At 36.7% G+C, this 16,126-nt stretch overlaps 2 protein-coding genes across 3 annotated transcripts; one reads left to right on the forward strand and one right to left on the reverse strand.

Annotated features, from left to right (window-relative positions):
- Positions 1–163: 163 nt before the first annotated feature.
- Positions 164–5,535, reverse strand: LOC141684764 (cyclase-like protein 2). 2 transcript variants are annotated; one of them, XM_074489881.1, is made up of 6 exons: positions 5,001–5,525; positions 4,129–4,173; positions 3,037–3,109; positions 2,540–2,637; positions 2,152–2,222; positions 164–652 (listed from the first exon to the last, which is right to left on the reverse strand). In XM_074489881.1, the coding sequence occupies exons 1-6, from the start codon at positions 5,410–5,412 to the stop codon at positions 527–529; spliced, it is 825 nt and encodes a 274-aa protein (XP_074345982.1). In that variant the 5' UTR covers positions 5,413–5,525; the 3' UTR covers positions 164–526. The 2 variants fall into 2 exon arrangements, with proteins under 2 accessions (XP_074345982.1, XP_074345983.1); XM_074489882.1 differs by lacking the exon at positions 164–652 and adding an exon at positions 659–1,787 and having other exon boundaries at positions 5,001–5,535.
- A 6,367-nt stretch (positions 5,536–11,902) lies between these two features.
- On the forward strand, positions 11,903–13,351 carry LOC141686297 (uncharacterized). The gene has a single exon (XM_074491339.1). It carries the CDS (start codon positions 12,084–12,086, stop codon positions 13,224–13,226), a length of 1,143 nt encoding a protein of 380 aa, XP_074347440.1. The 5' UTR covers positions 11,903–12,083; the 3' UTR covers positions 13,227–13,351.
- The last annotated feature ends 2,775 nt before the right edge of the window (positions 13,352–16,126 follow it).

Consider the following 16,126-nt stretch of genomic DNA (forward strand, 5'->3'; position numbering starts at 1 on the left):
TCTATTTGTATACAAAAGCAATTCTCGCATTTTTATTCAATTTAAAAATTAAATAATTTTCGTTTTATTTTATTAAAAGTAATAATTTTAAAAAGAATATAATCTGCACATCAATGCAATAACAATAACTGCAACTAAAAAATGGTAATGTGTAATCAGGAAATCACAAAAGTAATTTTATGTTATGTTTAATAATTAGGCTTGCATCACAAATGATACAAGTGAGTATTTCTTCTGACCAAAGGTATGAGGAGAATTGAACCATTAATAATTGAGTATAGTTCATTTTAAACTATTTCTGAGGATGAAATATAGGCTTTGAAGGAACTGCTGAAGCTGAATATGTGAGCACTCACTAGAGCTACAACCAATCTTGAAAAAAAATGAAATGATCCCTTGCCAGTTGCCAATTTGCCATCAACCAATCTTTGCCAGAGTTACATTAGTTAAGAAGGAATATATCCCTTGTCATTAACCAATCTTCACAGAAGCAACATTCTCCATTGAAGAACTCAGAAGGGTTGCATCATTTTATGAGAATGCATCTTATAGGAGATCCCTCAGCACCCTCTAATCTTAGTGGCAAGCAACGCAGATTATATATTCCGGCTTTCACATCATCCAGTTTTAAGCCTTCAACTAGAATGATTTCCTGAATCACACTTTCAGCAGAGTTAGTGTTTGATGCAGTTGGCTATCTAGCAAAGTTTTGGTAATTCCATATTATGACAGATAACACATAGTGAATGCATGGTCTGACAGAAGCCTGGGTGCATAAAAGATAATTATGATTATAACATCAAATTTTCAAATATGTCTATCAGGTACTTATTAGCCACCACCTAGACCAACTTAAGAATGTAAATAAGATCACAACTTAGTAATGTAAGAGAGGAAAGAAATATGTGTCAGGAAGCTTACCAAAAGGCCTCATTAGAAAATATACAGGGAAAATAATCGCGCAATTTTCAATAGCAAATTGCTGAGAAATATGGCGCCTTTACTGTTATTCTTTCTTTAAATTGTGAGGCTATAGAGTACAATTAGTCATACATTAAACCCAAAGATCATCATTGCCCTTGTTAGTTGCGAACGATCAAGTTGCACAATTTCAATAGGCCACACAATTACGCAAACTGCCAGTATGGTTACAAAGTTTGTAGGATAAAATGTCACTGGGTCATTGCAAAAGAACAATCCATAAGCTACACGAGTGCACATGACAGGAGATTGAGCAGCGGATTTCCATGGAGAGGTCAATAAGGCCCTTGATGAACTGAATCATGGAGAGGCTACTAAGCCTTCTATATTTGCTCAGCATTTGAAAGTTAATGCAGATGTAGTTGTCGAGGTGAGACATTCTGTTGAGTAACCAGCTCATCTAAAACCTTAAGGTATTTAACACTCCCCCTCACTCGAAAGGCCCCAATAGGATCATATATTTAACACTCCCCCTCACTCGAAAGCCCATTTATGGGTCGAAGAGTGGAACACCGGCGCCCATTTTTGGGGCATTAATTGCCTTTAGTGTCCACATTAAATTGTGAGAATATTGGGGGTGGCTGGGAATCGAACCCTAGTTCTCCCGCCAGCCTAAGCTCTGATACCGTGTTGAGTAACCAGCTCATCTAAAACCTTAAGGTATTAGAGGAAGGCCCCAATAGGATCATATATTTAACACATTCATAACCATAAAGGCTTGGAGACCGCCATCTCTCAGAGAGATTGGTGGATGCAGATGTTCAAAATGGGTTTGTTCAGCAGGCGTGAACTGTATCATATTACTCCTGGGAAAATTAAAATCATTTTACTTTTACACAATATGTCATGTAGAAGCACTGAGATTAGGAGTGAAGATCCTGTGGCTGAGAAGTATACATATTTTTCAATTCAATGTAGTATATAGGGGGAAGTGAATATTTGAAACCATGGCTTTTGGCCATGCGGATTGGGGAGAAGGAGCCGTGCCAATAGTGTATAAAGTTTCAAACAATGTTATGCAGGAATTACTTGTGAAAAGTAAAAATTTCTAGCATGTAGACGTTTAAATTATAGAGATCTAAGCTCTGCCAATGAAAGTATCTGAAGAGAAGGATTTTTCATAAGCTTGAATTCATAGATTTCATAAAAGAAAGGAAGAAAATGTCTTACTCTTCCTTCAAGGAAAACAAGGTGAGCAGGGATATTATCATCAAAAGCAGCAACAGATAAATAATCAATCCCTGAGTTGCAGAACAGAAGAATTGTGTTAGTACACAAGTAACACCACTTTTTTTGCAACTGTCTCGCCACAGTGTCTTGAGTATATACGTTGTTAGCAGAAGACGTATATTTAGTACTGTGCACTATACGAGACAAGAGCGTAAGCCACATAATTGTTTAGCTCAGATAAGAACTTTATGCGAAAAAAGAGAAAAACCTCAGATACGAACTAAGTATATGCACTGAAATATCTTCAAATAAGCAAGGACTGGATGATTTTATTAAACCGCAGACATTTGCCAAAGTGATGAAATGATTTGATGGCATCTCTACTTACCAACAAGTTTTATGTCAGTGTTATCCACCAGCCACTGTGCTCCATCCTTCATGAAACCCACAAAGCTTAAGTCCAACTCCTCCTTCCACATTAGGCCCCTAAACTAACGCAGAAATCATAAATAAAATTGCACCTGATACTAATGATAAAATAAACCATATCTAATGGCCAGTCCAATCTGAAGGGATGTAAATGTAAGGAACCTGGGAAAGTTCATAAGTACATGCCACTGGTGTATACATCTAAACAAGAAACTGAAGGGAGTACTAAAATGTACAACCAAAAGATTCTAAATTTACAATATTTTCTTATGAAAATGGCATGATAGAGAAACTATTTCAATGTTCATTGAAGATTTGCATGTTTTACTAATCATAAATTAATGCAAACGACACTTTCATGATTAAACTATAACATCTCAGATACAGCAACAACACAGCAATACCTACTTATATAGTAACTATTTACATCAACAAAAATTAAAGCAAATTACATACCTGTCGGTGTTTAAGGTTCTAAAAAGTACACGCCTTACTTCTTTGGGGATGTTTAAGGACTTCATAACTTCAGCTAAGAAATGTCACACAAAGTTATGTTAATTTGAAAACCAAAAACACAGCAGATAGAGTAGATATAAAACAATAATGGCCAATTCACATATACAATACTATTAAAATTTACACTACATCAGTCAAACTGAACTCTGCAAATTGTATGGTACTTCCCGACATTAGTTTTAAATTTTTAGATCATGCAGTCAGGGGTTGTAAGATAATCAAAGATTTCTTACTGGCACAGAATACAGACACTTAAACATGTTTCCGCAAGCTTAAAATTATAGCAGGTTTGACCTCAGTGCTACAAAATTGTAGATACCCTGAATAGAAGGTAAAGGAGTTCAGAGTACTCCTCTCAGCAACATGAATTAGGCTTTCAAGACAGGACCTCAAATTTTGTTGTATATTCTTGAAAAACTGACGGACCATAAGATATAAAGATATCTTACAAATCTTGATTTAGCGGAAACAAAACATCAAATATGTACAGCACAATCAACAAAACAAAGATACATGTTCTTCATCTAAAGCTTAATCCATTCACTCAAACAACTACTATATCTTCTGCTAAAGATAAGAGGGTGGCAATAAGAATCATATATATAGTTGTTAATGAAGTTTATTCTTTTAAAGGAGAGGAACTACTGTATTCAAGCATTCCAAAATACAAAAGGGAACTGCAAAACTATAAACAAGAACCAATCAACATTAAAAATTTGGTAAATTGTTGAACATATAATCATACTCCATAATGCTAAGTAGTCAAATAAATTTAGGGGCTGGCTTTCTGAGCATCATACACACTTCTATGATTTTAACTGCTAGCCGGTAGTTTCTATTTGCAAAGGCGTTTGAAATGGTTAGTACCCACGTTATACTGTTTTTATGGTTTTCGACTTTCATATCCCAACATCAGTTCTATCCGGATTTAAGTGCAAAAAATGTATATCAATTGGAAAAAGTTCTTATTCAATTGTGGATTGTGGGTGCTTCTAATCAAATAGTGGCAGAAATGTACTTAAAAGGGGGTACCTGTAATATTTGAATCTCTTGGAACATCAACTAACAATGCAGGACCTGTGTATAAACAGAAACAAGATCATCAAAAAAAAATTAAGGGTGAACTTCTTTATAACTAAATGTACATCAATGCTCTGTATATTATGGGAAGTATATACTGTTAGCAATTTCTTTATTAGTACTACGAAATCATCAGACTTCTCGGACAATAACTTACGTTGTACAGGACAAAAACTTCGCCCAACATTTCAAATAGAGAAGCTTGGAGGTGTATCAAACTGAAGTACTCTGAAATCTCCCTAACATAAAAACTAGTGAGACTCCTGAAAATTAAAGCATCTGAGAACTCTAAATTCCCCTTATATATTCAAAGATACTGCAAGAAAGAAGACAGGGTAATGAAAAATTAATACTCTAGCTACTCATTTAAAGAGACTAATGCTCAGATAAATGATCCCATCCAGTAGATCAACCCCCCTATAATTTTCAATTTTTAATACTCTAGCTACTCATTTAAAGAGACTAATGCTCATATAACGTAGTTAAACTAATTTTTGAAATTTAGTTTTTGAAATCATGTGGAGGAAACTAGGATTAATATTTCCCCTACATTACAAAAAGTCATCAACTTTATCATAGAATTAACAAAGATTTTAACTATTACCATATAAATTTAAGGAAATGAGCTTAAACACAGACACTCACAGATAGAGAAAGAGAGAGGAGGGGGGAGAGGGAAGTGAGAGGGAAGGGAGAGACACTGGGAGAGAGGGAGGGGGGGAGGGATAGAGAGAGAGAGAGAGAGAGAGAGAGAGAGAGAGAGCGAGCGAGGGAGGGAGGGAGGGAGGGAGAGAGAGAGGGGGCGGGGGAGAGAGAGAGAGTACCATTGAGAACATCCAAGTCAAGAGAATCAACATCAAAGCCAGCATCAAAATAATCAGCAAACACATGTCCTGGTGCATCAACATGAGTACCAGCATGAAGAGGTAACTTCAAAACTGAAAAATTATAAAGTGATCCATTCCTCATACTTGAAGAAAGTGTAAGTAAGTCTACAAGCTTAACTGGATGCCCACACAGCGTCTTTACTGTAAATTTATGAGTAATATCAATAATTCTACCATTCCCATAAATTTCTCTTCTAATAGGCTTTAAAGTTTGGGTCTTTTCAATACAAGAAGCTTCATCATCATTACAGAGAGATGGGTATGCTTCATTTGGTGATGAAATAGACACATAAAATAATACAGTTGCAAGAACTTGAATGTACACTAACAAAATCAAAACAGCCCTCATGTTTGTATGGCACAAATTCTCAGAAATACAGAGTTTGTTTGTGGTTTTTAACTTCCTTATCAGCCCTCGTGAGCTGATTGAGTTTTATTCTTTTTCCAGTCACTCTCACAGTGACATTCACATATTTACCAAGTTAAAATTCCTTAAAATTTTAGATACACTTATTTTACACTGTAATATAAAAAGGCCCTCCCAACAAAATTTCATTTTGATAACTTAGAGCATCCCCGATGGGAGGCCCAAGTCCACTTACACATTAGACCTTTTTAATGCCACATAAGCATCAAGTGGGCTTTTGAAAAATGTGTGCATTTCTCTCCAATACAATGCAGGAGCCTACTTCCACTTACACAAATGGGTCCTACTATATCTTTTCTTTCTTTTTTAATACTCACAAATGGGTCCTATTTTATTTAATTCATAATTAAAATACATTACATAATTAGAAAAAAAGTATTACAAGAAAAACATAATAAAACATTACAAGAACAACATAATAAAATAATGCAAGAAAAACACACTTAAACATGTTACATTTCAAATAAATTAACGACTAATGTGGAACTGCGAGATATGCTCAACCAGATCTGCTTGTAGTTGACTATGATTTGGTCTATCACGAATTTGAATGTTTCTTTGAACTTAGTTTTCATATGGAGTAAAAGGTTCCTCGCCTAAATTTGGTTGTGATAAACCATTTGTTATGTCATCGTAAGATTGAAGCGGTCCAAATGTAGTGACATATGTGTCTCTCTCATCCTCGACAATCATATTGTGTAATATGATACATGCTCTCATTATTCGAGCGAGATCTCCTTTGTCCCAGAATCGGGCCGGACCACGTATGATTGCGAAGCGAGACTGCAACACACCAAATGCTCGTTCACATCTTTTCTTTGCCCTTCTTGATATTTAGAGAATAATTTTCTTTCCTCTCCTTGTGGACGTGGGATTGTCTTCACGAATGTTGCCCATTCTGGATATATTCCATCTGCCAAATAATACCTCATATTATAATTATGGCCATTGATACTATAATTTACCTCCGTGGCACGACCCGTAGAATATCATCAAATATTGGTGACCGGTCTAACACATTGATATCGTTGTTGGAACCAGCAACTCCAAAAAATGCATGCCATATCCATAGGTCAGACGAGGTCACCGTTTCAAGTAAAAGTGTTGGTTAATTTAGTTCTCTTCATGCCTTCGCTATTTGTTGAAGGAGTTCTCCACTTGGGTTGCCTACGAAACTCGCTCCAATGTTTGCCGAAATTGCATTTCTTTTGGTATTTGGCTACATGGAGCTCATGTGCTAACTGAGTTATGTTATCCATATTGGAACCACTACCTATTCTTCGCTCGGCTTGTTCATAACATGATCCAAATCGTTGAGCCTCTTCGTTTATTCGTTACCACCTTTTTTCATAGCAATGGCTCCTCGCTTGATGAGACCGGGAATACTTTCTTCGCAATATTCACGAATACGCTCCCAAAATGTTTCGCATTTTTGATCGGTATCGATCATTGGATCAATTGACACATTCAACCATACACTTATTAGGAGTTTATCTTCATTCCATTTCCATTGACCAATAACTTCTCGTATATCTTCGACTTCTTCACAATCATCGTTGAGATCAATTGTATTAGCATCACCAAAAGCAGAAACTTGTGAAATTGGAGAATTAAATTTTTTGGTGGGTATTTGTTGACTTTCAAATTGTGAAGGTAATGAGTGAAAATTTGGAATAAATTGAGGTTGATATTGCGAATTTTGAGCATATGGAAAAAAAGGATTTGGAAATGGAAATTGAGAATTTGGAGCTTCAAAATTAATATTTGAATTTTGCTGGCTAGAATTTGGAGGATTTGAATTTGGGTGTGAAGTGTTTTGGCTATATGAAAAATAAGAATTCGAGAATGGAAATGGAAATGGAAATTGAGAATTTGGGACTTGAGAATTTTTGTTTGAAGGTGGAGAATTACTTGGATTCATTTTTGTTACTTTTAAAAAAAATAAATTCAAAATATTTTTTTTAGGATGATAGAAGTGTGAAAAATGAGTAAGAAGGGTGGGTATTTATAAGAATAATTTTTATTACCGTTAACTTCAACGGCTATTTTTAAAAACAAAATAATGTAGAAACATAGCAACCGATAGAAATATAAATGGAAGCATAGCAACGGATAGAAAATTAATGTAGAAACTGAAAAAGCAAAAGGCAGGTGACAGTTTTGGCAGCTTTACAGCAACTGGGCTTGGCCACCACGGTGGGCTTGGCCACCACGGTGGGCTTGACCAGTTTTTCTAAACTTCTCCAACGCATGGATCTTCTCTCATGGCCAGATTGAGTGTCCCAAGGCAGCAAACATGCTCGAGCTGCGGGTGCTCTTAGGCCCGTTTGGGATGCCTGCACAGAACTCCACGCCCATAAGGGGCATCGTTGATCACAACGGGTCGAACACTCCACCTTCACAAAAGAGAAGAGAGGCGAGTACCAACCATTGTGTCAAAGGTCGCGGTTGTGATTCTTAACTCATTTTTGTATAAATAGTATAAATATTAGTTTCTAATGACTCGTCGTGTAGAGTGCAGTTATCTCTGGTAATGATATTTAAATTCACTCATTAATTATTATTCTATAATCCAAAATATATAAAATTTGAAAATGTACAAAAGACTTATCTTAGCATTCTGCTTGTATCTCAGTCATTGATTTTTTACTACTCTCAGATGACAATATTAACGACCTGATGAGGCCTGCAGATTGCGCAGAATGGGTATTATTTTAGGTACTACAAAAGGATGGTATGCTATAATTTCTTATTTGTCAGTTTTCACATTATTTACTTGTTTGTTTGCTTGTAGGTAATAAACCATGGAGTTCCAGATGAGGTGCTACAGAACTCCTTGTAGTAAGAATTAGTATGCACAATCTCGTATATCTGCATTATTAGTATCAAATGGAGTGTAGTAAACTGTGGAATTATTCAAGAAAACCTTAACAAATCATAGATAATACAATGCGGTTAGTAATCAGCAAGCAGTTCAGCATGTCGCTTTACAGTAGAAACAAAAACATCAATTACACAGAGCACGTAGGCACAAAAGAATGATTATCGGTATGTAGACAAGAACAAGCACAGTGGAAGCAGCCTCTAATATAGGCACATAATGGCAGAATTGCAAAACATTGTTTTGAAATAATTTGACTGTGGCAATTAGAAACTGCAACTAAGAATGTGTTGACAGCAACAGTAGCTTTTGCTGAAAAGCAGTTAAAAAACTGTTTGGTAAAATTCAAAATCTGTTTTTCGGAAAAGTTATTTTGGCCTAAAAGCTATTGTTAAAGAAAGTAAGTACCTCATTCTTTTGGAAATCTTACCAAAAATATTATTATTTTTAATTTTTTGCATCAAAACATATACATATCAAAAAAAATTATCAAACAGTCATCTGATTTTTACAACGGCACTTTTTTGAACCGTAATTTTTAACAGTAATTCCAAATAGAGTCAAGTTCCGAAAAGCTGTGAAGGAGCTAATTAGCATTGTCAATTCCTTCTGCATATTCACGAATGATCTGCCTTTCCACAAAACACCGAGCTGTTACATTACATTACTAATGGAATGCATGAATCTATCATAGTACATTACAAAAACGGAAAAGAAATAGAACATATGATCTATTGTACACTTTGATTAATTTTTTCGCATTGAATTAGAGTCTCATCAACCAATTTTAGTAACGCTATAGCACCTCATGAGCTTAATTAAAATGTTAGAATCTCATATGACACTTCTTCAGCTTGATCCAAAATGTTATAACCACAAGGGACACTTCATTATCCTCCAAACTTCTTCATTAATAATAATTCATAATTTTCGAACATCATTATTAAGTAAATCATCTTCTTTATTAATTAACATATGAACTCTCAATTACCAAATCGTCTACTTTATTTATTAAATTAAATATACTTATTATACATTCATTTCGTTTATTTAAAAAAAACGTTTGAACCCTCGACGTCCCGTCGGAACAAAATAGATGTTCTCGGGGCAAATACAACATCAACTGACTTTTCAACAAAGCACTATATTACATGGTTTGTAGACTTGCAGTAGGATTAATAATGTGATAATTGTTTTAATAAAGTAGCAAAGTGGACTTTTAACAAAATTTAGGATGCAAAGGGTCCTCACTAGAAGCACACTATTTCAACCCCATGCGACTTGCGAGAGCCACGGAAATGAAAAATAATTTGGGCTTTAAATGCCCAGCAGAGTTTTTGTGGACACTATCAAAAGCAGACCAGCTGGGCTCTTGGACCTGTCTCTGGATAATTACCCTACCACCTGGGCCCCAAGTACGGTCCAATAAAGACGATCTTGTACGCTTGCCTGTCCCCCGGTTTTTGTGTTTTCTTCGGTCTCCACAGTGTATGAAAGCCCCGTAAATTATTATTTTTTTTTACTAATTGATTACACACATTTTTTTACGGTTTTTTGATAATTACATATTAATATTATGCATAAGCTTCCATGAATTTGGCTTGTTTTTCATTGAAAAACAAATTTTGGTTAAGATATGTATTTGTTCACTTGACAAGTGAAGAATATCTGAGATCTCGAGTATTATTCATATGTGACTTGACTAGAATTGACTATACTTTAAACTTAATATTATGTAACGGTTTTGAGTCGAGCGATTAAAAATTAAGATTTCAACTTTATTATGCATACCAATATTATATGTTTAGTACCAATATGAATATGATTTTTCTATAACAAACTCGAACAGTCTTTTAACGATCGAGTTCGAATTTATTTACGAAAATTCAGTTATACATCACATCTCGAAACATTTATGAAAAATTTTGATACAAAATTTTAAATTAATGATTAAATTGATTTAAAACAAAAAAATAATGATCTATATGATATGTTTGGATAAAACGAATGATTAACGTGATATTTTTCCGACGAAAAACGAAAGTGAGTGTGGTGACTTCTATAGTGGAACAAAAAGAAGGAAAACATCAACTTCATGACAGCTTGTGCTTTCCTGGGGATTGAATGGATTACAGCATATAACAGTGTATATGAATGCAAATATGAAATTTGTAGTAGTAGTATATGGGGGTGGGGGGAATGCAAATGGATCACAGCCTTTTTATTCATAACAATATCATTATCTGGATATGTTAATTGGTTTTGGTAGTATATGATTCCTTCTAATCCTACCAACTCATATGTTTTATCTTGTTCTTTATCCCAACGCCGTTTTGCAAAGTTTGCCAGTTGTGAATTTTATTGTTGTATTATCAATTTTTTATGGTGAATCATTTATGGGTATGCTGTTTGATTTAATTTTTCGAATATATGTAAGACTGGGATTCTTTAGAAGCCTAACCACATTTTATATCTAAACAAGCTGAATTCGAATTGAATTCGGGCACTGATGACATCAGAATTATAGCTTTTCTACGGTCATGATCGATGATACCTCAATAACTATATAATTCTCCAACCATCTCCCTCCCCATGATTCCACAAAACACATCGCATGATGAATAGCCTACGTCTACACAAGGCATGATGTGCACTCCGAGTCCGTAACCCCCCAACATCTACAAATTACGAACGCCAAGAAGTTATAATCGAAAACTTTATTTTTGTAAGCATTTGGTCCCATATCACAATCTTATCCTCTAAACATTATACGTGTCATTCATTGGAATACCATATCACCCCCTTCATTTCTACCTGCCTTCCGCGTGTCAAATAATTTATAATAGTCACCCTCTACTAACCCAAAGGACAGTTGGCTAATAATAGAAATATAAAAAAAATCAAAGAAAGAGAGAGATATATAACAAGACAACTAAGAGACATTCTCAACGGACAATACCCAAAAAGCATAAACAAACCATCATACACGAATTCACGAATTCATTTACATATCAATCATGTTTTTATGTTCAATCTCATGTTTGATTAATAAATGAGTCAAGTTGAGCCGAGTTAATCTGAAATGAATTGAATTTGACTAATAAACACTTATGTTAAAATAATTTGAATTACAATCACTTTTATTAGTGTTCTAAAAAATCACTTAATTCGTCGGACAAAAAAAAATCACTTAATTCGTATTAGTAGTCGGAAAGCAGAGATAAACCTATGAATCGAAGCAAGTATTTGTTTGAGTACGACTGAATACTCGAATTTCGAAAACTTAACCGGAAATATCCGATTTCCGAATTTTATAATCTTGCTTTTATACAAAATTTGATCTTTACATTTTTTGAAGTCGGCTAAAAAGGAGTATGTCTGTTACAGGAATCTGCAGCGTTTTATACTCTGTACCTGAAGGTTGTTGAACATCTGTATACAATACACTGTATACGAGCTTAAACAAACACATTTTACCGTTTAAACATTATATTACTCCTCCATATTACTCCTCCACCAACTTATACAAATAATTGTTTGCAGCAGCATGCCTATAATAGTAGTATATGTTTTCTGCTACCTATCTTAGCCTTAGGTCATCAAAATCTATTTAACCCTCAAAAGTACTTCTAACATCTCTCTCCTCTATCTCGCTAAATCTCTCTCTCTCTCTCTCTCTCTGTAAGAAAGCCTGCCTCTCTCTCTCCCCCCAATGTCAATCCTCTTTATCTTCCTACTATCTCTCTCCGCAGTCATTTTAACCACCGCCGGTGACTCTCTCTCCGACGAGATTTCAGCTCTGCAAGCATTTAAAGCCTCTATTAAACCCTCAACTATCCCATCTTACTCATGCTTAGCATCCTGGAACTTCACTACTCATCCTTGCTCATTTCCCCACACTACTCACTTCATTTGTGGCCTTACTTGTTATAACAACCGAGTTACTCAACTCACTCTTGACCCGGCTGGTTACTCAGGCACTCTCTCTCCACTCATTTCTAAACTCACTCAACTCACTCACCTCGACCTCTCAGAAAACACCTTTTTTGGCTCAATCCCTCCATCTCTCTCCTCACTTGTAAATCTCCAAATAATCTCTCTCCGGTTCAACTCGTTCTCTGGCTGGGTCCCACCATCAATTTTCACACTCAAAAAGCTAGAATCTCTTGACTTGTCACATAATTCTCTGTCAGGCTCATTACCAAACACTTTAAACTCGGCCACTAGTCTGAGTCGACTCGACCTGAGTTACAACAAACTCACCGGGTCAATTCCAAAATTACCCCCAAACCTCTACCAACTAGCTATCAAAGCCAATGCCTTATCCGGGTTTCTATTCCAAAACTCGTTCACTGAGTCAACTCGGTTAGACACAATCGAACTCAGTGAAAACTCATTAGTAGGTGTTTTACAACCCTGGTTCTTCAACTTACCTTCAATACAACAAGTGAACCTGTCCAAAAATAAATTCACACGTGTCATAATCTCGAAACCTCAAAACCTAGAAAGCAACCTAGTAGCCGTTGATCTAGGATTTAATAAAATACAAGGTAATTTACCAATAAATTTCATTTTTTATCCCATGCTTTCGTCACTTACATTAAGTTACAATCGGCTACGTGGACCAATCCCATTGGAGTACAGTAAAACTAAAACACTAAGAAGATTGTTTCTGGATGGAAATTACTTAAATGGGTCGCCGCCGGTGGACTTGATTTCCGGCAAGACGGAGGTTTCGGCCGGAAATTTAGGAGACAATTGTTTGAGGTATTGTCCTGCTAGTTCTTCACTTTGTGCAAAGTCACAGAAAGCTACTTGGATTTGCCGACAGGTTTATGGGAAGCCTAAATTATAGTGTTTTTTATTACAGTGTTTTTTATTAACATAATAGATTATCCAGCTGTATCATGTATTTATTTTTTAATGTCGTTGTATATTGAATTTGTTACTATAATTTTATTACAGAACTATTTGTTGACTCATTTTGTTGTCAAATCTACGTTAAAAAATAAAAAGTATAAAAATTATACTATTTTCATATTAAATTTCAATCGTATATATACTAAATTTTGCACTAGTTTTGTATCATATAATATTATTTTATTATTGAAGTACAAAATAAAGAACAAAAATAATAAGGTTAATATGATATAAATGAAATGACTTTGTTTTATGTAAACTGTACAAGAATAATGTTAAAGTTATAAAAATACCAAAAAATCGGCGTGACACCAAATTCGATATAATTTTTGGTACAATACTACAATGATGCAAGATTTAGAGTTAAATTGTAAAGAAGTTTTATACAATAGCCTAAATGTGGGTTATGTTCTATGGAATTCCCTATTTCATTGGAGTACTTGGAGTCCATATATGTCCTTCAAGGTAAATATAGCTTAAATTGTTGCAAAACGTATTATTTTTTGAATGATATTCTACAAATATCACAATTTTATTGAAAATCTTGCAGATTGCATAAATTTTACAAGTAAAACGTTGCAAAATATATTATTCTACAAAACATGTTTAGTTTGCATAACATAAATGTTCATGTTGCTGGACTAGGGTGTTGTGGGACCTGGAGTATTGCTGGACCGGGGTGTTGCGGGACCTAGATGTTGTTGTTGGACCCGGGTGTTGCAGGACCTAGGTGTTGTTCTTGGACCTAGGTGTTGTTGCTGGACACGGGCGTTCCTCGACCTCGGTGTCCTTGGACTTGGGTGTTGCTGGACCCGGGTGTTGCTGGACTAGGGTGTTGCGAGACCCGGGGTATTGCTGGACCGGTGTGTTGCTGGTCCCGGGTATTGCGGGACCCGGGGTGTTGCGGGACCTAGATGTTATTGTTGGACCCGAGTGTTGCTGGACTCGGGCGTTCCTTGATATCGGTGTCCTTAGACCTAGTTGTTGCTGGACCCGGGTGTTGGATTAAGGTGTTGCGGGACCCGGGATATTGCTGGACCCGGGTGTTGCTGGACTAGGGTGTTGCGGGACCCGGGGTATTGCTGGACCGGGGTGTTGCTGGACCCGGGTGTTGTTGGACCCGGGGTATTGCGGGACCTAGGTGTTGCGGGACCTAGGTGTTACGGGATCTAGATGTTGTTGCTGGACCCGGGCATTCCTCGACATCGGTGTCCTTGGACCTGGTTGTTGCTGGACCCGGGCATTCCTCGACATCGGTGTCCTTGGACCTGGTTGTTGCTTGACCCGGGTATTGCTGGATTAGGGTGTTGCGGGACCCGAGATATTGCTGGATCCGGTGTTACTGGACCCGGGGTGTTGCAGGACCTAGGTGATGCGGGACCTAGATGTTGTTGCTGGACCCGGGTGTTGCTGGACCCGGGCGTTCCTCGACTTCGGTGTCCATGGACCTGGTTGTTGCTCGACCTGGGTGTTGCTGAATTAGGGTGTTGCGGGACCCGGGATATTGCTGGACCCGGGTGTTGCGGGACCCGAGTGTTGCTGGACTAGGGTGTTGCGGGACCCGGATGTTGTTGCTGGACCCAGGTGTTGCTGGACCTAGGTGTTGTTCTTAAACTTAGGTGTTGTTGCTGGACCCGGGCTTTCCTCGACCTCGGTGTCCTTGGACCCAGATGTTGCTGGACTAGGTTGTTGCGGGACCCGGGGTATTGCTGGACCGGGGTGTTGCTGGACCCGGTGTGTTGCAGGACTTAGGTGTTATTTCTGGACCCGAGTGGCCTTGGGCTGGATCCGGTTTCATCTTTGGTCTAGGCTGTTTGTAACCCATCATTTTGTTACTTTTTTGCCCCCAATCTGGGTTGGGTATGTAAGGCCAATCTTGATTCAAAGATAGAGAGTTGTGCTGGCTTGAGAGGAAAACTTGTTATTTTATTGCCCCCAATCCGGGTTGGGTCTGTAAAGACCAACCCAAGTCTAAGTAGAGAAAATTTGGCTGCTTTGAGAAAAATGTGCTTGTTTATTGCCCCGAATCCGGGTTGAGGGAGAGAAATGTTTTACTTTTTGCCTTGGATTTTTTTTCTAAGTATAAGATCATTGTGGTAGTTCTTGTTGAAACATGGCCCTAGACTAGGATTGTTTTTTGCCTTAGAAAAAATATTTCCAAGTATAAGATCATTGTGCTAGTCCGGGTTCAAGCATGGCCCCGGACTAGGGACTAGCACAATGATCCTATACTTGGAAATATTTTTTCTAAGTATAAAATCATTGTGCTAGTCCGGACTCAAGCATGGCCCCGGACTAGGATTGTTTTTTGCCTTAGAGAAAATATTTCTAAATAAATATGTTTGCTCTAATACAAGTTCAACATTGGTCCAGACTAGTGGATGCTTTTCCCCTAAAAAAATAATTCTGGGTAAATATGTCTGCTTTAGTCCAGGTTCAACATTGGTCCGGACTAGTGGTTGCTTTTTCCTTAGAAAAATAATTTTAAGTAAATATGTTTGCTCTAGTCCTGACTACTATTGTGTTCGAACTAGTGGTGGCTTCTTTACTTAGGAGATTAATTCTAAGTAAATATTATTGCTTTAGTCCTGACTAATATCTTGTCCGGACTAGTGGTGGCTTCTTTACTTAGAAAATTAATTTTAAGTAAATATGGTTGCTCTAGTCCTGACTAATATCTTGTCCGGACTAGTGGTGGCTTCTTTACTTAGAAAATTAATCCTAAGTAAATATGGTTGATCTAGTCCTGACTAATATCTTGTCCGGACTAGTGGTGACTTTTTTACTTAGAAAATTAATTTTAAGTAAATATGATTACTCTAGCCCTGACTAATA

Source organism: Apium graveolens, chromosome 9, assembly GCF_009905375.1.
Source record: "Apium graveolens cultivar Ventura chromosome 9, ASM990537v1, whole genome shotgun sequence".
In the NCBI taxonomy this organism is placed as follows: domain Eukaryota; kingdom Viridiplantae; phylum Streptophyta; class Magnoliopsida; order Apiales; family Apiaceae; genus Apium; species Apium graveolens.

Excerpts from the sequence above, each read along its gene's own strand:
- LOC141684764 (XM_074489881.1), bottom strand. The coding sequence starts at position 5,412 with ATGAGGGCTGTTTTGATTTTGTTAGTGTACATTCAAGTTCTTGCAACT. Across the intron at positions 4,174-5,000 it reads TGACTTGGATGTTCTCAATG|GTCCTGCATTGTTAGTTGAT; the intron begins GTACTCTCTCTC and ends GTTTATACACAG. Across the intron at positions 653-2,151 it reads TTGTTTTCCTTGAAGGAAGA|GAAATCATTCTAGTTGAAGG; the intron begins GTAAGACATTTT and ends AGTGTGATTCAG.
- LOC141686297 (XM_074491339.1), top strand. The coding sequence starts at position 12,084 with ATGTCAATCCTCTTTATCTTCCTACTATCTCTCTCCGCAGTCATTTTA.